The sequence below is a fragment of the Sylvia atricapilla genome, chromosome 1 (genome assembly GCF_009819655.1).
Source record: "Sylvia atricapilla isolate bSylAtr1 chromosome 1, bSylAtr1.pri, whole genome shotgun sequence".
Lineage (NCBI taxonomy): Eukaryota > Metazoa > Chordata > Aves > Passeriformes > Sylviidae > Sylvia > Sylvia atricapilla.
Window position 1 is genome coordinate 113,595,052 of NC_089140.1, and position 23,095 is coordinate 113,618,146.

At 35.2% G+C, this 23,095-nt stretch overlaps 1 protein-coding gene across 1 annotated transcript in view; it reads left to right on the top strand.

Annotated features, from left to right (window-relative positions):
• The window catches only part of RP1 (RP1 axonemal microtubule associated), an 82,495-nt gene that overhangs the window by 39,870 nt on the left and 19,530 nt on the right, over positions 1–23,095 (top strand). Inside the window, exons 18-25 of the mRNA XM_066331114.1 lie at positions 1,121–1,323; positions 4,596–4,685; positions 6,710–6,842; positions 7,107–7,258; positions 9,525–9,679; positions 12,014–12,072; positions 12,364–12,405; positions 16,499–16,662. Of these exons, the coding sequence (XP_066187211.1) occupies positions 1,121–1,323; positions 4,596–4,685; positions 6,710–6,842; positions 7,107–7,258; positions 9,525–9,679; positions 12,014–12,072; positions 12,364–12,405; positions 16,499–16,662 (998 nt within the window). The remainder of the gene's footprint in view (positions 1–1,120; positions 1,324–4,595; positions 4,686–6,709; positions 6,843–7,106; positions 7,259–9,524; positions 9,680–12,013; positions 12,073–12,363; positions 12,406–16,498; positions 16,663–23,095) is intronic.

A 23,095-nucleotide genomic window follows, 5' to 3' on the forward strand; every position in this document is an offset into this window, starting at 1 on the left:
AGTGCAGCAGAAACATCCACAGTGATGCACTGGGAATTCTTCAGCAGATTCATGTTGGTGGCATATTAAAAATTCTTTTTGCAGTCACATGGAAAGGGCTCATGTGAATAATTTGGGAACCCCAGGACAACACAGCATATTGGCAACGTGTAGAGTTGTCTTTTCAAATTTGGGGCTTATAACTGCCTCTTGTGTCAGAACAGACTATAAATTCCTGGCAGCAAGGATTCCCTCTTTTGGAGAGGGCTCCATCGTCAGTGGTCCCATTATTGAAGAGTAGTGGTCCAGACATCTGATGTTTGTAAATTCCACTTTGATTAAATTGCTCAAAACTTAATTTCTTTGCCCTAATAGAGTCTGGCCTTTCCATATTTCCTGTGCAGAGGTGTCAGTTGATATCTCTGCATGTATGTCTATTTCTCTTAAGAGTAGATGGAAGATCACTAGGTGCTGTTCTAAAGTGAAGCTTATGTTTTACAAAATTATATTTGCTCAGCCATTAGAGCTGTGAAATTTATTCATAAAGTGCTACAGTGCTGCTATTGTCTCATTCATGCAGAGCATGCCTTAATCCAAATTATGGCACTGCCTAAGTATGGTTGGGGAAGCTATATTAAGGTGGGGTTTTTTGTTGATTTTTTTTCAGCATTTAGTTCATATTTAACTTGAAAAAAGTTAATTTCCTGATTTTTTTTTTAATTTGAAATGAAAATTGTCTGTATTCCCAGACATATGACTCTGCTAACAATGTCCCAACAAAAGGCATTAGAGTAAGAATTCCGCTTGTTTCTAAATGCCAGACTGAGGAACCAGAAATGTCAGTTTAATGGTCACAGTTCTGCACCATAGCACCTTACTCTGCTCCAGAATATGTGCAAAGAATATGACGATAGCACATGCCAGACATAACTTGCTCTTTTCCAGCTGATTCTTGTAGCTCAACTAATCAGTACATTTTGGTCTAGACAAGAAACATAAATCAATCTTTTCAGACTATCTCCCTTGCCATGAAAAAATACAATCCCCTTGCTGTTATGGGCTCCTTACGTGCTGAAGTTACAACAGCAACTGGCAGTTTCATGTCAATTTTCATCTCCCACTAACATTCTGTATTTCACAGAGGACATGAGAAATCCCCAAGGTGGTGACTGTCCCCTTCCTTCAGATGATGAATGGAAACTGTCAATACTGACAGGAAATGCGGGAACTGAAGCAAGAATTGCTCTTTGGATATATGGAGACAGAGGATTAACTGGACCAATAACTCTTGGCAAGGACAACAGGAAGCAGCTGTTTTTTCCCAGGCAGGAAGATGAATTTCAGGTAGCTAATGAAGGCTAAGAACATTATTTTAATAGGTACCTTTCCAATGATTATTCTGTTGTGTGAAAAGAAAAAATGTTTTTCTCCTTTATTTACTGCATAAAATAAATCTGTATCTAATCTCCACGAATTCTGTGCTAAAGCATCTTGTTATTTATAGTAAGCAACAGAAGAAATAATTTTTCTTTTAACATATAGAAGATCAAATTGTGCAACTACAGAAGTAAATTGATTTCTTTAAGGAAATTGAGTTGAAACTAGCTTTAAAAACTATTCATTCTGAAAGAAAACATGTCTGATATAAGACCTGCATATTGTTTAGAGATCTTTAGTAATTAAATTTTCATTCATACAGTTTTCAAAGCATACTATAAAATGTATGATGTGGAACTCGTTCAATTAAAGAAGAAAATCCATTTTAGAGCTGCTGTATTCTAATTGACTGAAATGCCAGAAATGTTTACCTGTGGAGTAACCAAAGATCCAATTAAATCTGTGTGTTACCAAGTTGTGAAAACACAGGCTTTCTGCTTTTATTTGAGAATAACTCTATCTATTGATTAATTTCTTTTTATGTATAATATTTGAGAAATCTCTGTCTGAGATGCATGTAGCATTGCTGTCTTCAGTAACTAAAGCAGAAGATATATGTTTCATGATTTTTTTCTGGACTCATCTACTCTTCTAATACAATCTTAGCACAGTCCAAGATTGCTACTGTCAATGATATTAATAATAATAATACTCCCTATGAATAGGGCATAGGCAGGGAGATAACCTACCATAATGTTCACTTTCTAAGCATATAGGCTATAGATTATGATTCACAGGGAATCTTGTTCTCCTAATTAGTAAATAATTTATAAACGATGTTGGCTAATGGCATGTTTACAAAGTTAATCCATATGTTCAGAAGAGATGGACCAATTTTTCTTCTCTAGAATGGATGTGGCCCATTATGGCTGTGTGCTGCAGATATTGATCTTGTGAGAGCAGGATTTTTTCTCTCAGCACCTGGGGCTACTAGGATTTTTTACATCACATTGACACTATTGCTTTCAGGCATGAAACAGCAAATGTCACTGAAGTGCTTTTCACTCTTTAGTCTGCAGTGGATAAATCTGCAAAGAAAAAGCCAATGAGTAAGAGCTCTTTCTTCTCCTTTTCCCTTTAAACTTTATCCTGTACTTGTTTAACAGAATAGGTTTGAAATGAGGATAGGAATTTAAGACATAAAAAAGTTACATCTTCCTCTTACCATTTCTGTCTTTGAACTTTTATGTTTTCACTGATATATTCTAGAACAGAGGATACCAAATTTTATTTTTAAAGTAATCAACTTAATCATAGCTCTGGCCAGGAGTTCTAGGAAGAAAGCAGCTTCTGAAAGACTGTTATAATCCAGCAATTAGAAAATCAGTTTAAAGTTCTTTGACCTTTCATTTATTAGCAACATCTGCAAATATGAAAACTGAGTAGAACTAACTTAAGAATTGAAAACTATTCATATGTGGCCTTCTCTTTCTTGCCTCACCCATGTGAGTTTTCATTGCCTCTTTAATTGTTCCTGAGACCTTGCATGAGAAAAATCAAGACTACCAGAGTGTTTCTTCTGGAAGATCTATACTTGTTTTAGGCAGAAAACACTCTTGTATTCTGACTTAGTCTACTACATTTTGTTTTGTGTTGTGTTGACACATGAAATTCCGTGCAACATTTTTTCTTATTTAACTAAAAGTCTGGGGAGGGACTTATTAGAATTAATCACACGTTAGCCTTGTGTAGGCAGTGAACACCAGCTCTGTGAATGAGAAGACCATATCCCATAATACTTGAGAAGTAGGTTAGTTTGTTTGTGAAATGGGGGAAAGACAATAGCCAATTTTTTTGCATTCAATGCCCATGCTTTACTGCTGCTTTAATCCAAAAATCCCCGGGTTGCCTCTAATAAGACTGCTTTTAGAGGGGAATATTATGCAGCATAGGCAAGGATATGACCCTGCAGAGCAAAGAAAAGCCGTTTTCTTAAGCCAATGGAAAAAAAAGGAAAATTGCCACATTAGTGTTGCAAGCCTGGTGTTCACATATACTTCTTTAATGGAATTCAGGTTGATGTAACAACTATGCCAATACAAAAAACATGTGTGAAACCCACAGATTCTGTCCCAAACAACCATTCTGAAATTTCAGTGTGCATTTCGTTGTTCAGGAAATCCAGAGTAAAAGTTTTTGCTTTTAGAAAACTCTGACTAAAGCATGGCAATGCTGTGACTATAACATAAAATTTTCTTACATAAAAGAACAAAGAGCCAAAAGCTGTTGCAGCAAATGAGGTAATTCTGTCCTCTAAAATGAGAAGAGTGCTTTTTATTAATAAAGGTAAAGAATGAGTAGATAATGTACTAGTAGATGTTTCTAAGATTATGAAAATAATTTTTGTACAATGTAAATAGCTTTTTGGATGTAAATGGTGGAAAGGAATAGGCTGTTCCAATCTTTTAGGAACGGAATTATTATTTGAGAAATAGAGTAAGAACATACTTTCTCTTCCTTTCCTAAAGGTACATTACAAATGATCTAAAATTATTTATTCTTGCTTTAAATAGTAGCTAAATTTCAAATGAATCCTGGATAAATGAGGGTTCATTTAAAGTTTTGAAGATAGGGTTGCATAGAGTAGTTTTTATAATTAAGAGCACACGTAATGCTTGAAAGTGCAAATGAATGCAAAATCATAGTCAGAAAGCAAAGACAGCAACAGTGACTTCTAAAGTTTTGCAGATGTTCTGCCAGGTTTTGGGAGCTATTCTTTAAGGTCTCCAAAATGTTATATCCTTCACGTTGACATTATTAGGTTTGATGGTCATCTAACCATGTAAAATTATGAAAGATTTGTGACTTGTAGTCAGAAGATGTAATTTTATTTAGAAGATGTAATTTTGTATTGCTCATTGCTCTCATGAGCAACCTTCGCCAACTTTTTTTACTCTGGAAACTTAGGAGATATATACCTGATAAATTTCTTCCAAGTCATTCTCCTGGCAAGCACTGTGATTCCACTAAGCTGTAATCTGGTCAAACTGGGGCTCAGACAGTCAAAAGAGAAGCAATGCGTTTTCTGAATCCTGTAACCTCAAATCTCCCTATCAAATATTATATTTTGGTCCTGAACTCTCAGATACTACAACAGTTCAGATAAATCTAGAATCAATTGCAAAGATAAAGATGTAATTTCATGTAGTTATATACCATACCTTTCTGACTTAATTCAGGTTAAAATAGACAGCATTGGGAATATCTACAAGATAAGAATTGAACTTGATGGATTACCAAATGAACAACCTGAGTGGAATTTACAAAGGGTGAGATATTTATGGTGATTTTGTTCCCATTTTTTAATTTTTACATTACATGAACTAAAAGCCCATCTTTTCATAAAGACATAGTTTTATGAGTCAATAAATGCTGACTGGGCTATGTTCTTAATGATTTGTGTTCTTATATTACTTTAGAAATGACAAAATATTGATACAGTTCATCTCCTAAGGGATGGAAATACGCAGGATTATTTTGCAGTTATTCCTAACTAGTGCAGACAGCAATTTTATTGTATTAATGTGTTTGACCAAGTTTTGCTTTCTGAAAAATTTCCATACTCTTTGGTGTTTCTGTACTCTTCAGTGTGTGTTAGGGAGATTTTAGCTTTAAATTCCAGCTCTGAAAAATTGAAAATGATGGAGCAGCAATCATTCTATGACAACAACTTGCGAGGAATGAACAAAGTTTTCTGAAAGGTAAACTAAGTAAGTTATAGTAGGCCAAAAATTTCCCCATAATTACGGATATTTTCAGGGAAAAAAAACCCTGTTGTTTTTTTAATTTTATTTGATGAATTATTATTCTTTGTTTTGTTCTAATTTTATTTTTCTCTTGATATTTAGGCATGTTCACCAGACTAAATTTGTTCTAAACACTTGCTAAGGCTGACACCCATGTAAAATTTATTTCAGCTAAAGATAAGATGGGATAAAAAATTTTCCTCTGTTTCTTTTGTTGAATTTGTAAAGCAAACAAGTTTGTTCTTTTTCATTTGAGTAATCTTAAAAAACTTGATTTAGACAATCAGAATTAGAAAATAATAGCAGATTTTTACATTAACCCAAAGGTCTTAACTGAGACTGTAGTAAAACTGAATGCGAGTATAAATATTTCAGTAGGTCGAATCATTGCAGGAGTCCCACTTTCCAGCCTGGTGGTTAAAAAATATTTCATTAACATTTTGTTCCAAATTTCATAGGGTAAGCCAGGGGTTTCAAAAACTTCATTTCACATCAAGAAATAAATCATGTTGAAGGCTGTGTTTTTCTGAAAAAGCAGTTAATATATGCAATTGTTATGAATCAGCAGGGGGAGCGCTGCCAATAAATATTAGAGATTAGGAATCAGTGCTGCCAAAGTATTTAATGTTAAAATAAATACATGCTTTGGTGTTGAAAGAAGTGTTCATTTTACTTTAATATTTTATTGGAAAAGTGAGATAAATACATCTATTGCCCTGTTTCCCTAAGTATTACAATTTGGATGTGAGTACATGTTTTCATAATTTTGTATGCAAGGCTTATGCATGTCATATGTACACTCAAAAGCACAACTGCAGAAAAATAATTTTTGATTTGCTTTTGCTAGTCAAGACCTCTGGAAAACCCCTGTAGTAAGTATTACAATTCAAGACCAACAAAACCTACTTTCATAAAAATGAAAAGAGAGTGCTGTAATTATAGGAAACAAGTAAGGCACCCATCTTACTCTACAGCAGCAAATAAATCTAGAAATTGGAATTCTAACCATCATAGGAATATATAGATGGTGATGGTACACAAGTTGTTTTTTGTTTTGCAGTAGAAGAACCAAAGTTAATACAAATTGATTTAAGACTCCAATGTATCCTCTACTTGCCAATGTTCAGAAGGATGTAGATGATGAGTTTCATCCTGTTTTCATCCTAAAATAATAATAATAATAATAATAATAAAATCTGTGTCCATCTCTCCACAGCTTCCAAAAGCTCAGTGTCATGTAACAGCAGTTACCAGAAGGTTTTCAGTCTACAGTCCTCCAGGCAGTGTTACATAGAGATGGTTTACTTGCTGAAACCAGACTTGATGACATTTCAAATGGCAAATCCACAAATTTCAACTGCACATTTGTTTGTTGCACAGCAGTGGCCAAAATAAAAATATTTTCATACTTCAATTTTGGATGTTATATTTCATTATTGTGTTACTGTTTTCAGAGATAGAAAAAAGAAGGTATACAAAACTGTGTTTTGCTGTGTAAGAAGAAAAGCATTGGAACTGAATCACAGTTGGAATTGCTTCTCCTTCAGGTGATACTGCAACATCTAAAGAGCAAGAAAACACTGAATTTTCCAGCAAACACATGGTTATCAAAGAATCATGATGATAGAGAATTTCTGCGTGAACTTCCTGTAGTGAAAGGTGGAAAACCTATCTATCCAAGTATGTGTTTACAGTTTATTTATATGTTGGCTTATTGATTCATATATTGGCTACCTGGTTTTCAGTATTAATGCCAACCAAATTGTGGCCCTAGCAATCTTAATAGCAAAGTTTGACTGACTTCTGGAGGTTATCTTCCAGAAAACTAACTGCAGATCAGACTTACTGTCATTGTTCTCATTAAACTATTAAAGTAAATTTTAATTAAAACTAATTGTGATTACCTACAACTTGCATTTTTCTTCTTTTGGTTATTTTTGGAAGTTGTTTTATACCATATTTATGTCCACACGGGTGACTTGGAGCAAGCTGAGACAGACTCTGCAGTTTATTTTTGTATCTATGGAAAAAGAGGAGACTCTGGTCTAAGACTTCTGCATAAACCTGGGATACCTGTGACATTTCAGAGAGGAATGGTAAGTCTGAAAAACAATTTGCTTAGCCTTATGAATACAATTAAGTAACTGTATACAGATTCTACAAGTTCCTAATAATAATAAAGCAAACCACATAAGTTTAGCTAAATAACTTTTAAGAACTAAGCAAAATATTCTTCTACTGATCCAGGAATTAACAGGATGAGTGAAAACATAAGCAAGAAAAGGGAAAGAAAAATTATTTTAGGCCCTCATCCTCAGAGGGTGACAAGAGCTGCCTATGAATTTAAAACATATCCTTTCAAAGTATGAGTTACAGTTGGCTCCAAAAGAGTGTATAGAAATTGTTCCATGATTTCAGATCTTAGTAGATCTGTTTGTTATGTATTTTTAATGTATAATAGTATTGTGATTAATACAGGAGAGACTTAAAGTAATTTTTCTTTAATACATTACGTCTTAGCTTTTCCAAAAGTTAAATACACATCATCCTGATTTTCTCCAGTATGGCTGGATTTCAGGAACTACTGAATTTCATGTTGACTCTGGCTCTAGCCTTTTTGTGACCTTCTATTGAGCCTGTCCCTTCCTTTGTGATCTATTGCGGATTAACACTTGTATATATAACCAGTGGTATCAAGCTGTTTGTGGAACACTTACTTGCAAAATGAAAAGCAGTACCTAAAGTGCTAAAAATAGCCATAACCGACTGGGAGACTTTAAATGTATCTATACCATTTAAAATATATATATTTTATGCTGTTACTAATGCATGAGAGATAAAGTTCTATTCTAATTAAAATGCAGAATTTATGTGGAATTTTCTGGGAGGCATTATTCTAGCCAGATTGATAGTCAATTCAGCACATTATTTACATAGGGGCTAAGGGGAATGGTTCAAAGTGCATTTTGTTATGGAAATGGGTGAATAAGACAGTGGATTGTTTGGAGCAGCAGGGCAGGGACTGGGATATTTCATTTTATGGCAGAGGTAGTGGAACGCTGACTTGAACCACTTGATTTCATCCCTGCCACATATATTCTGCATTATATTGGGCAAATTGCTTAAAATAAAACTTTCCTGAGTGACCACGTTTTTCATGCTTATGTATTGCTGCATAACCAGTTTAACTTTTCTGAACAACCATAGCTGTAACTGAGTTGAAATAGATTTCTGCTCTGCACCCAGTAAGCTCTTTGAAATGCTAAATATTTCAGTAAATTAACCCCTCTGTTTCTCAGTTGAGCACCCACACCATTTTGCATCTTTGACAGCTTTTGGCAGTAAACTCTGTGCTTTAACTATGTAGATAAATTGAAATATTATGCAGATGGCCTTTCAAAAAAGAGATTAAGCAGTTGCAGAAAACCAGGGTGCTATGGGAGAAGTGCAAAGGTGAAGTCACTGGGGAAATCAGTTCTATTTCACTGAGCTCTTTGGGTGGTTGCAGTAAATAATGCATAGAGTCATAAAGATGATGAAGATAAAAAGAGATACTGAAAATCTGTCGTTCTCCTGAGCACACTTTGAGGCAGGAATCTTTCAGAGAGAATAGCTTGTGATCATATATTATCTATACACAAGGGATAAGTAATCTTGCACAAGCAGCCTCAATTCTACAATTTGCCGAGGACCGAGAACTTCACAGATATGAATTTCCCAGTGTATTTCTTCTCTTCATTTTTGTTTTACTGAGAAGAATGATCTGGACCATTACATTTCAAGACAGAAAGCTGTAGGCTTTTTAGTGGGACAGAAAATTATCAACCTGAGCCTGATCAGCTTCATGCTTCTATGAAAACAATTTTTTCCAACCATAAGCACAAAACTAAATTAATGACAAGGGGAAAATGACATGTCAGATTTCAGTTTCTTTCAGTAGAATAAAATGTAAGTAGAGGAGGTGAAACCAAAGAGAAAAAATGATGAGGTCTGTTTTAAAGTGATATCAACAAAGGAAATAGCAGCTTTAAGTCTTTCTTACCTAGAGAAGAGTTATGTAAATGGCAAGGTACTGAAACAGTACTAAAGAGTTGTGTGCAGCATTTTGGATGATGGCTATAAAAGCCCAACTTATTTGGGATTATTACTGCATCCTGATTTTGGCTGTGTTTTCTTATTTACTGTGACACTTCATCAAAAAACCTTTAACTCTTCAGATCCAAACCCTTTGAATACAACTGTCAGTAAAACCAATTGAAATTTTTTCACACTGTGGGAGTTGATCAGGCTTTTAACACTCTCCAGTTTTTGGACTCCCTTATTGGTAACAAATTTCAGAGTGCTGTCTCCTCTGCCTTCCAGGTGAGCCTTTTTGAGGTGGAAGCTGTATCTCTGGGGAAGCTGCAGAAGGTGCTGTTGCGCTGTGAGGCCAGTACCCGGTCCCAGCATTGGTACTGTGAAAAAGTCATTGTCAGAGAAACTGAGAACAACTCAGAGTATGTTTTCAATTGTGAAAGGTAGTTTTTACAGCAATATTCTTAAATATTTGTCAATATGTATCACTAAAAGTATTATGCCAATCGATGTATTAAATGTGAGTTTTTGAGGCAAAGACATTTTTTGATTATTTCACAGTTTCATAAAACCCACAAAATGTGTTGTTCCAGAACAGATTGCTTGAATTAATGTTCTGTATGGTCTGTAGCAAAGTTTAAACACTTATACCGAGTCTGTGTTACTAGATTTTAGTGTATAGCCTTATCTTACAGGACCAGTGCTGTAAATGTGATTTACCTTTCAGGAAAGAAAGATAAAGCACCTGAAATGTTCTAAATTAAGTGTATTTCTAAATGGGAAAGAAACCAGGTTTTCCATCCAGGACTACATTCACTCTCTTTACAGCATGGCCAGAGAGACAAATATGATGCCTGGAACTATTCTGTAGATGTTTAAGTTACTAAATAAGCATCTTAAAAGTCAATTGATAAATACTTAATTTTGCATTTTTTGGAAAATATGGTAATATCAAGTTTGGTGTTTCCAATTTACAGTTTCTCTCATGGGTATATTCATGACTCAAGTGAAATAAAGCAAGTGAAGAGAAATTATATTACTATGTGACAAGGCACTAGAATAAATAATATTTAATTAAAAATATTTAATAATGCACCTTGTCTAGTTACTTTGTCAGGATTTTAATGACTATGTTACATAACCTCAAAGAGCTACTTGCAGTTCTTGGTGTCATCCTCAAAAACAGGAATAAAGATGTTTTCTCACCTTGATTAAGTCTCTAAATCTGAGATTTTTCTTCAACTGGTAAGATGGTTATAAATAGCAGTATAAGACCGAGGATTTCTCTGAGAAGATTTGGATGTGGAGCAGCTGCTGTTGCTAGCAGTAGTTGCTACCTTTCTAAAAAGATATAGGTGAAATTTTCTTTGTGTCATAATTCTTTAATGAGCAACATGGCTTAGGAATGATAAATGGCAGGACACTTTGCTGCATGAATTCTGTGATAACTAATACCAGATGTGTATTATTCTGTGACAGAGAGTGTTAAAAAGAAACAAGTGTTTCTTTTTTAACTTCTAACTTCTCTGCAAGGAAACCCTTCCATTGAAAATGGATTAAAATAAGTCAGTGGTGGGGAATCAGGTGCAGTTTCTGTGTTTGGCAAAATGTACCTGTGTTCTGTTCAAGGAAGGAGAAGGTTTATGCACTTCAGAAATCTAATTCAGTAATCTTCAGCCTCACATTTATTTTATTTTTCAAAGCTATTTTCTCATCCAGGACATGAAAAAAGTTCTGTCTTTGTTCTCATTTAGCCAAGGGAACAAAAGCATTTTATCTGTCTTAAAAACCTGGTATTAGTTTCTGAATATCTAACAGCTTCTACTCGATTTCAATTATACAGTATTTACTACTTACTGATACCTTTTAGCATCTGGGATTTCAGAAGATACCTGTGCCATCAGTTTTTAGCAGAAATGATAGAAATAAGTAGTTTAGTAAGAGAAAAAATATTTCTTAGGGAGTAACTCTTATATGAATTGGCCAAGAAATGTTTTCAAGATGAAAAATAGGAAACTTTGTAAGTTGCTCTGGGCTTTTCCTGCCCAGCTTGTACTGGAATCCAGACAGGCTTCATAGGACACTGAATGATTTAGGTCTTTCCTGGAGAATCCATGGAAGTGGATCAAGGAAATAAAAAACTACAGCCCAGAAGATGGCTGCATTTCTTTTCTGCTAAAAAAAGAACTGTCTTTTTGCCAAGCAAGAGGAAACAAAAGGTGTTGGTAATCCGTGTTCTGAATGAAAAGTTTTCAGAATTATGCATAGCCTAGGGTAACATGACTAGGACACCTAAAGAATGTTTTTCTTGATTTGTTCTTTTTTAGACTCATTTGCCTGCCCTCAATTTAAAGGAGGAATAAGAAAGAGAAGTGTTTGGTTCCATCTTTGTTTTTAACACTGAACTGTAGTTTTAAAAAATATTGCAAGAGATACATACGAATTACACTTACCTCTCAATCCATAGAACTGAAAAAAATGTTCTGTGCTATATTTTTCTGTTTAGCTATAGAAACAAGTATGTATATCACATGAGTCTCTTAATCTGATACAAGTGTATTTTACACCTATATCACTCTTAATTTTGCACAAAGAAGTATCTTTGTTGAGTCAAATAATTTCTACTTTAACACAAATCAAATATTAAAATTTTAGGAGTAGAGTGCCTTTGCTCTTAGGCGCATTCAGTATAAAATCAGATATGGACCATTCAGTTATATGGTAATATAAATAGAAATTGATTCCTACTGCTTTCTTTTTTTTTTTTTTTTTCTTAGGTGGCTTCCATTTATGTCTCAAGGTATAATCCATTCAGAAATTGAGCTGTACCCTCAAGGTAAGATTTACTGTAACTTTATGGATTAGTAATCCTTTTCATCAAGAAATCTGGGCAGACTGTAAATAACAGAGTTAACAATTTTGAAGCTTGCTTTGCTGTATTTCTGAGAGAGAAACAATTAATATAATTGCCATAGGTGATAGTGAGAAAGTAATGAGGGAATGAATGAGAAAGAATTTTCTTGTATTGGGTAGAAAAACTGAATGTATTTTTGATGTCTTTCAGACGTTTTCTCTAATGTTAAAGGATAGATCCTTTATTAATGGATTTTTTTCTCTTTTTTGGCAGAGTTTGAAAAAAATCAGCAGCTGAAAATGCAGGAAGCAAATGGTAAATGTTGCTCTTGTTTTCTGGTTTTAATGAAGACTGTTTCTGTTTCAGAACTAATTGCTTTAACACATTTGTTGCCACTTGTACTTAGTTTAAAACATTAATTATAGCACAGCATTTGAACATTTCAGTGAACTCCAAACTTCACATTTTAATTTAAAAAAACAAATAACTTTGTCTGGGCTTTCTTTTTATTCTATCATTTTTCTTTCCATAATGTTATGTTTCTTTCTGCTTCTTTGAAAAATTCCATTCTTCTGGTTCTTATTGGTGATCTATCTTAATTTCAGTTTTTTCTAGTTAACATTTTAAAACATGATTCCTCTTCTTGGCCTATATATTGATTTGTTCCCAACAATAGATTTTAATTTTCTGTTTTACTTGTGATTTCGTAGTTGTTCAGGGTGAATTTTCTGTCCTGGCAACTGGAGCAGATTAAATCTAATTTCTTAATAACACATTAGAATCTATCAGCTGTGAGAAGTGCTTTATGCTGTAGGTTGAACAATGACCTAGGAGACATTGTGAGAAAGTTTTAAAATGTTTGTTCAAAATTTGTTTTATCAATCAAAATATCTATGAAGAACCATGTCCTAAACCTTGTTCCTCTGGCAAGCGGTTAACGATAAATTTTTTGCCCAGTCATTTTAGAAAATATATAAATATCCCACCCTGCTAGAGGATTTTGAGTCACAAGTATCTTTGTCCTCTTTGCTTTCTGTGCTTTCTTCAGCAGGCAGTAATTTGCTCTCTGTTCACCACTCTTTGTGCTTCATCTGTTCCCCACCCTTTGCACCCTTTTGCATCTCCTGCCCTGAGAGATCCTCCTTCCCATGATTCAAATTGCTCTGCTAACTCTTCTCTGCACCTACAGCTGGGTCATTTAAGCTGTGCAAAAGTCTCGATCAGGGTAAGGCAGCCAAAAGTGTACACAACAAAGGGCCTCTTGTTTGGAACACTTGGTAGAACATGGATCAGTAGGAAAGAGACTTGAAATTGTGTATCCAGAGGGAGTGCTCCAATTCCTGCTGGTTTAGTGATTCATCTGAGTGGTTGTTCACTTACCTTTTTCTTCCCATGAGCTTCTAAATATATGGCATTTTCTTTCTGTATCACTTAAAAAAAAAAACAACAACAACAAAAAAACAACAGAATTATTTTCCTAGGAAGTAGAACTTTCTAGTGTATTGTAATGTTTCTAATAATATAGGAAGTTTTTTAAAAAAAATCAAGCAAACAAAAAAACCCCAAAAAAACCAAAAAAACCAAACCAAACCAAAACCAAAAAAAACCCCAAAAAAACCCAAAAACAACAACAACAAAAAAACAACAACAACAAAAAAACCACCAAAAAAACCCCAAACAACACAAAACCCCCATGTCTAGATGGTCATCTATGGCAAGATACCATTTTCTGATGTCCCCAGAACCCCAGGTTGTACCTTTCCTGTATGTATGCTAAATGAAAGTTATGTCATAACGCCTTTATCTGTATTCTTTTCCTCTCACAGTGTGTTCCTCTTCAGTCATTAAAGAGCTATTGGTACTCTACCTCATCAGAACAACCCAGAATTACTTTACAACAAGAATTACTTTTTTGTGATACTGTTTCCTTTTTCTCTTTGGAAGCACGCAATGCAATGCAATGAGGATTTCTGGCATCAGAGAGACAAGAAATTTAAACTTTTTTCCTATACCATACTGTATTTCAAACACAAGTCCTTTCTATTTCCAGAAAAAAGGAACAATCTCAAAGTCAACAAAACTCTTCTTAATGATGTTTATGGGGAAGTTTGATTCCCTGCTTTACCTCCAGAGAGATAGTTGTGTGCAAAATAATTTATAGATATTAAGCTTATACTTTGGAGTTATTAGCTGAACTAGCTAGAAAATACAGCCCCGACAGTAGCAACTGTTTTATTTCAGAACTCCTTTGCTTAAGAAAAGACAGACTCTGAGAGGGTAATACAATAGAAAAGGCCATCAAAACCACTTGAGGCACAATTAATCAATGGACGTGTCAAAAAGAAAATAAGTTTTACTTGTTTTAAAATGAGTGTTTGTTTCTGAATGATGTTTGAAATTTTAGGAGGAGTAATGGGTCATATTTTACCCCTTGTCTGCACTATTCTTTATAAGCCCTTGTAAATGGAGTTGTCCTTATTTTCCAGTCAAATGGTTCAAAGGAATTTTTTCTATGGGAAATTAGCATCATATATTGTGCTCTTTGTTTCCACCATCAGTGTATAGAGGCTTTTCACTCTTCTAATTGATGCTTATCCTTTTGTTTCCTGGTACTACAGTCCTTTTATCAAGAAATCAAGTCTATAGAGAAAGCTGTGAAGATGCAGATTTTCAAAGGCACAAAAGAATTTCTTACAAGCTGGAGTCTAACAATTCTTAATGAAAATTGGATGGTTCACTTCCTTTATGGAATTGCAGAATAGTTTGGGTTGGGAGAAATCTTTAAAGACATCTAGTACAGCCCCTGACATGGATAGGGACATCTTCCACTAGACCAGGTTTCTCAAAGCCCCAACCTGACTTCAAACACTTCCAGAGATGGGACATCCACAACTTCTTTGGGCAACCTGTTCCAGTGTCTTACAATCCTCACAGTGAAAAGAAATATATTCTTCATAACATATCTAAATCTACCCTCTTTCACTTTAAAACCATTCCCCCTTGGCATATCACTACATGTCCTTGTAAAAAGTCTTTGCTTTCCTTCTAAGCCTGTTAATATACTGAAAGGCTGTCAATAAAATGGATCTGCCTGGGACCTTCTCTTCTCCAAGCTGAACAACCTTTTGTCACAAGAGAGGAGCTCCAGCCCCTAATAATTTTCATGGCCCTTCTCTATGCCTGTTTCAACAGGACCACATCCTTCTTTTGTTGGGGAGCCCAGAGCTGGATGCAGTACTCCAAGTGGGCTCTCATCAGAGCAGAGTACAGGGGGACAATTCCTTCCCTCAGTCTGTGGGCCAGCTTTGATTGGACAGAACAAATGAGCTGTTGCTGCTTTCTGAACTCCCAGCTGTGTATTTATGTGCATTTAAAATTCTATCACCTTCCAAACCAGACATCAGCCAGACCTCTAAAGACTTGGAAAACAGGAAATCAAACTTCCTGCTCCAGTTCAATTTTTGTGGGGCAAATTACTGAGTGATAATGAGGCTGGCCCAAGATAAATACTTCTGTCAGACAAGAGATTTAAATCATGCAGGCATTACCAGACAGCTTTCTACTAAGAAAACTGCAGTGTATGCTATGGCATTTATTTAGAAGATGACTGTGGGCTGGTATTTCATTTGCTGTTTTCCTTGAACAGAATGAATTTAAGTCTCTGTGTGGAATTTCACACAGACAAAAGCTGCAATCAGTGAGGGGTGGAGAAGCGTGCAATCCCATCTTTTCAGATGTAGAAATGCACTTTACAATTATGAATTGTTGTTTTTTAAAATAAGATTTATATTAAGCTGCTTTTGAATATTTAAATAGCTTGTGTATATTGTATGAGGACAGAGATGGCATTTTAGTATCAGGGAGTTTTATATGAAATGATTTTCTAATGAGTCCTAATCTGTTTAGAATTTTCTACAAAACTTATCTTTTTTTTCATGCTGATTTCAATATCATGCTCCCATCCAGGCAAATGGAACTCTGTTGATGTATCACATCAGCCTAAAATGAGAGGGAATTATACTTAATTGGGATGCTTTGACATTTTTCCTGTTTAATTTCTTGGTTATACTGTTGTCTTAATCCAGATTCCTGATGGTGGTTTGCTTTTGTGTTGACCCCCAGGGTTACCACTAGAAATCTCACTTAGCTCTGTGTTCATATTTCTGGCTTTAGTGCAGTGTAAGCCTCCTTGATCCTTGATCCATAACTTGCTTAAGATGTTTGAATGGTGCAACGTTTGGCCAGTCCTCTGTTGCCTCTCCTGACATCTCCTTTTAGGTACATTATAGTCACAGTCCTTGGGCCAAACTGTGCTTTCACTTGTATCTTTCAAGTACATTGCTTCATATAATTAAAATCTTTAAAAACATTTAATTTTTTTTTTTTTTTTTTTTTTTTTACTTTACAGAAGGAGACTGGAAGATAACTATTGTCACTGGGGATTTTGAAGCAGCTGGCACAACAGCAACAGTATTCCTTTATGCTTATGGAGAAAATAAAACTTCTGGTCCTATTATTTTGGGAGCTGGGAAAGAGCAGCTGTTTAATCCCAGCAGTGAAGATACATTTAAGGTATAGTATGGGTGTTGTATAAACACTGGAGATTTCAAAACATATGCAAAGTAGCTTTTCTCAAAACTAGATAATAGAGGTAATAAAAAGACTCCAAGAAACATGTAAGGATGATTAAGTGTTTCTGAGGGAGTGGCTGATTTTTACCACTGTGAGTTTTGAATCAGGAAATGTGTTCACAGCTGCATGGGGCAGACGTGTCTCTCAGAATCTGCTTCATACTTGCATCTTCTTGATCTGCTAGTTTACACCAGAGGTTCATTTGAAGAAGTAAAAAGAAGTTTCTTTGCATTTATGTATTAAGATATTCTTGGTAATGGTTTGTGTTGTATAGCCATCTTTGGAAGTGTCCGCTATAAATTCTTCCATGAACTTCCTCAAACTTCCACTGAAGCACACTCTTGTGTGAACTTTCTCTTGGAGAAAGTAAGAAGGAAAGGGGAGGGTAGGTAGAAACTAGAGGTAAAAGCACATAGATTAAGTTAACTCAGATGTTAGACTAATGTGTTGTTTCTTCAAGTAAATGGAGACATTTCTCTCTGCTGACAAAAAAGTCTCTGAGATGTGCTTCAGAAACATGACATTTTTCAGGACTTCTACAAGATCCTGTAATTCCTGCCATTTTCTCTAGTTCATACAGTTCCTCGGTCACGACTGTACCTGTTGCAATAGTTAAATCTGTGACATGTCACTTGATTTAAATAATATATGAATATTAAACAGTGATGGTGGGAAATCAGTTACAGATGGGACAGAAAGGATCTTTGATACCAAAATCAGCCAGACTCAGGGTGCTGGGAGGGATCAGCACAATAAAATGGAAACAAATAAAACACAGTCATACCTCACAAAAATAGTCAAAATACGACTGAGTTTAAAAATCCCTCTAGTCACGCATACAACCATAAGAAATTGCAGAGAAATGAGACACCAAAAAGGGAATGAAGCAAAACTACTGGATTGTCTTACAGTATAGAGAATCAAGAATAGTAGTCTGACAGAAAGCACTGTTACCCGTGCAGTAACTTGAATACCTAAAATCATACAATAAATATTCAGTAAAGTTAAAAATAATGAAAACCAGAAAGTTAATAAAACTTGAGTAAATCAGCTGGTGCTCCTTTTATGGCCTCCTGAGATTTCCTTCTAGAACTTAATTTTAGTGTTGCTTCTATTGCTTTATAAAGCAAGCATAACTTCATTAACTTTGGCTATCTCTGATTAAGGTTTGCGTAAACGAAATTAAAAACTGGCCAAAGTCCATTGTAATGCAGGTATAAGGCTATTACCTTTGGAGATTTCCATATGATGGCAGTACATGAAATTCACTGAAGGTAATTTACAGTTGTGTGATGGGGAGGGTTCTTGTTTCTGACTGGAGTCCTGGGTTCTAGATTTCCAGAAGACAGTCATATGTACTCTGCACAACATCTGTGCTTAGCAATTTTTCCTACCAGATGAGTATGTCAAGGATAAACAACAGGGACAGGAAAAAATAGAATTTAGATCTGATAGATTTCCTTTTCTGCTCTGAATTGTTCCTGTGTGTTCAAAGAAGCTACTTCTGGGATGTGGTTTCCTGCTTCTGTTACTATTGAGGCATAATTTTTATGGCATAATTTTTCTATTGAGAGTCATTCTTTTTCCAGTAGAGGAATATCAATCTACCGTAAGTTACAACTTTCATCACAACTCTGATCTGTTTCCTGCATCTTCCTCTGGTGTCATCACAGTCCCTGAGTATTTCTCAGTGTTTCAAAAATACTGATTTTGGCAGAATGCTGGGTTGCTCAAGACACTGGAGCTTTAATTATACTGTAAATTATATTCTCTGGAGCCCTGTATTCTGCATCATCATTCTTTGAAACATTCCGAATTATCTCTTATGACTGTACAGACTGTTTGATAAAGAAATTCTTTTTTAAAGTATTCTTTTAATGTTTGGTCATGCCAAATATTCCCTTCTGTGTCAAAGAGAACTAAGCATAAGACTGTAAGCCTATTATCTTCTGTAAAAGCCAGCTGCAATCTCTCAATTTTTATTACTTCCATACATAATAATTCCATACCTTCGGGTACAAATTCTGCTGTTCTAGTAATAATGAAGTCAGTAAAAACACTGACTGGTTCAGTAGATCTGCTTTCAAAATATTGCTTGCCTTAGTGATAGTGGTAGGAACCAGCATTTCCCTAACAAGACTTTTTCCTTGATTTCTTTGTGAATTTGCTTCATTGTCAGCTCTTCAGTCTCTTTAGGGTGGTGTTGGTCTTAAGAATCTCAATACATTGTCAATGTTTTTAAAAGTAACACTAAATTAAACTTCTAGAAGTGCTGGAATTTTTCCTAAGAAGTCTTCAAAATCTTCAGTTTAATCTTAGGTTTTGTGTTATGGTTGGTGGTTGTCTTTGTAAGGAAGGTTCCTTACAAATGTTCAATGTTTGCAAGTACAGAACAAGAAGTATGCATGGTATTTTAGGAGCATTGGAAACCAAAATCCATCCCTGGTGTGAATTTTTCTGCATGAGCTCATTTTTCTAACTTTTAAAGCTGGTGCTACATCCATTTACATTTTAGAGTTTCTTCAACTGCATAAACAATCCTTGAAACCAATCCTATGGTCTAGGGCAAATACCAGAAAGCAATATAGAGAGATGAAAAGCAGGGCTCCTGTAATACTTAAGAGATAGCTAATACTGTAACACTTAATAAATAGTGCTCCTATGAGGAGGCTGTTAATGTGTCAAATACAGCCATTTTCCTTCCACTTCCACTTTACTTTGTTAAGGGTTTTGTTCATCAGGTGCACCTTCATGCTGTACTGCATGTCAGAAATGTGTTACACTTGGAACTTGATCTGTTCTTTTTCATTTTGGTTTCCTCCTGTTTAAATAAAATTATCAGTCATTTTAAATAACCTATACATGAATTACTAAAATGCCTTTCTGTAGAATCAGCCCTGCAGACTCCAAGAATTTATTCTGCTTCACTGTGAGTGAGCCTTTCATTCCTGTACTCTGGATCCATAGTCATGCTTTCATCAGTCAAAACTGAGCTCTCCAAAGTAAAGTGAGAAGCAGTGAGAAGAAAACAAAATGCTGTAAAAATAGGTTGAAACAAATCCATTTTCATGCTTTTGCTCATGATGTTCAAATAAAAGAGGCTGAAATGAGCTCAGTTAGAATCCTTCCGGAGTGGGGAGATTGCAAAAGTGAACACAAGCAGTAATGTAGCTATCCATATTCTTAACCATGGGAATGACAATGCTTAAAAAGCTGAGCATTGCTTGTGTCCTGCTATTTTCCAGCTGTCCCCATTTTCCATAATGATCATTTAGGTCCAGAAACAGTTGAATAAAACTTAGAGAAGCCCAGGTTTTAGTCAGATCTGCTTAAAACAGCATAAAAGAGTCATACTCATGACTCTTACTCCACTTGAAACTGTCACTGACTGTGAAATGCAGATGATAACAAGATGAACCTCATCTCTTACTGAGATAAAAGGGAGAAGTATGTAAAATTATCTTCATCAGCTTCATTGTGCATTACACTGAATTAAGCTTATTCCAAGAAACAACACAGGACTGTAAAGTGCTCCAAAAAATCTTGGAGAAAAACACAGGTCATTTCATCTTCAAGAGAGTGGGGAGTGTGGTGTTACTTGTTCAGTAATTAGGCAGTAGGTACTGCAGTATCAAGTGTGTGTATGTATATATGTATATTGGTAGTTACTGTTGGCATAATTTGATTAACCCCACAGTAAAAGAAAAGCTCTTCCAGAGTTTGAGTGCACTGGAAAAGAAAGTGTTTTAATAATCACTGTGCAATGAACACTATTTGTTTACCCAATCTATTTTTGTGACCAAAGCATGTGTGAAGTAGGAAAAAATAATGCTGATCTTTATGTGGCCTTTAATCCTATTCCTTAGCTGTCTATATCCATTCTTTTTCGTGACACTGTTATATTTCTGTGTTAGCACCTGTGACTAACCCTAATTCTTGAGTTAGTGTGTAATCGTGCCAAGTTTTTGGGTACAATTAACTAATTGTCTGAATTCAGACATCTGGAAAAAACAAGTAGCATGGGTGGACTGTGGTATACTGCACCGGTATAATAGTTATCGTATTTTTGGCAACAGTTATTAGCTGCATGTTCACAATTAAAAGATATCATCTACTTCCAAAGATTTCTCTATTATATGCCGATGCTGTAGAAGTTAAACTAATGCAGTCAATGATTTTTCTTTCTTTTGGGAATCCAACTGCTGTACATGACTTCTCTGAAATTCTGTTAATGAAGTGGCCTTACATAAAATAATTAACTGTCTGTCAAGCATATTCTCTGGTGGGTGTGTTAGACATTAGGATTTTGGTGCAGCTGCCTCTGAAGTGTTGATTTATCCAAATGATTTTCATTCTAGCCTGTGTTTATTTCAGAGATTGCAGGATACTTTCTACACAACAGGAAAGCAGTGATTTTATTTCCCTTATTCTAGTATATAAAAGAGAAATGGAGTCATTACATGCATCCTTTCAGTCCTTTTATTGAAGCATCTTCACACTGAACCTTTTCTTGTTCAGACAAGGAACTTCACTTTTCATTTAGTTAAACATCTTAAGTACATGAAGATAGGTCATACCAACTCCATTCAAAATATTACAGATATGCTAGGGACCAAAAAGTGTATATACATAGCTCATTTAGAAATGGAATTAAAATTTAGTCCTTGCATCCTCTTTAGGAAGAACTTCTTGCTGATAAACCTGGATTTCAATTTATGCTTGGAGACAAATTGTAAAATATGAGCTTTGTTAAGCTTCAAATTCAAAAAGTAAGACCAAGTTGTCTAACACATGATTTAATGAAAATGTTCTCATTGCCTATGGTAAGATTATTTAGTCCTATAAATAGTAGCAATGAGCAAAGCATATAAGTGTATTGTTTAGCAGGTGAGTCTAGTTTAACTGCAAACATTTAGAATATGACTTAAGCAAGGATGCCGTGCACGAAATCCTGGCCCTTTTGAAAGTTGTGGACAGTTTTTGCAATAATTTGTACTGGTACTTGTACCATGAAATATGTGTTGCTATTATTGCCTGTAACAGTAAAGAAAAATGCTACAAAGGCAATAGAATTATCACTATCGTTGCAATCACAATGGTATTTTTAAGCTTATTAAGTGATGGCAGGCTGTCACATACACAAGGTCTGTATGAGGTCCATCCCCTTTAGAACTTATTGCAGGACTTAACACAAACTGGTTAGAAGGAGTTCCACAGTCAACCAACAAATTAACTGTGGATGATGATGCAGGTGTTTTGCAAAATCTTTTTCTGGGAAAAGGTTGGCATTTGTAGAAGACTTCTCTAACAGGACGTCTCTAAGATCACCATACCTGATGTTTGTGGTATCTGGATCTCTTTAGCTTCATCTTTGTTTCCATGCCCTTGTTTGTGACCTCTGCACTTTAGGTTTTATTTATGTTCTACTGATGTAAGTCACATCCAATTTTCGATGTGGAGAGAATTTCTCTCCACATCCAAATTCTACTACATCATTATAATTCATAACTCTTGATATCTCAATTGAATTTTAGAAAAGTAGCAACTAACCCAAAATGAGCAGAACATTTTAGAAAAAATACAGAATTTCAGAGTGGTGCCTTTTTCTGAGGATCTAAAAATTTATGAAAACAGTTTTGCAATGTCCCTGTAAGAGACATGTAAATGTTGTCCTTGCTGTATATATGAGAAAGTGAAGCAAAAAGGGATTGTGAATTCTGTAGATTCTTAGGAAGCCTAAATCAGATCCAGGAATAGAATCTAGCTGCCTAATTTTTTGAGAGATGCTTTAGTCCTTTCCTCATCCTTTCCTCTTTGGACATTTATTGCAGGCCTATCAGAATGGCTGTTTCTATACAAAAAGGAATGCTACATTTGCAGCTTTAGTGCTGGAGCATCATAGAACAGCTAGACTGCAGTTTTTGTAAGCATGTTGTTTACAAGAGTGACAAAGTCGACTTTGTTCTGCAACTTTTTACAGAACGTTCGGGCTGTGAAAGTAGATTTCTAAATGCCAGGTTGTGTTCAAGTCATGCAGAAGTTCAAGGCAATTTATCCAACACAGGAAAGGAAGAAGCAACCTCAAGACACTGTTTATGTTGTCAAAAGAATATCGTTAGCTCTTCTGTGTTATGAGAATATTTTCCTCTGCATTTCACTACAAGAGCAAAATTTGACATACATTTGATGGGATTCCAATTGACAAAAAATAACTTGTTAGCAAGTCAATACCACTGAGAGACCAATGTGGTATCTGATCTGACATCAAGATTAATTGTTCCAAGCCCCAAATATGCAACTGGTACTGAAAATAAATTTCTAATTGTATTATACATCTTTCAGAACATCATATACAATTGATTTCCCCTCTACC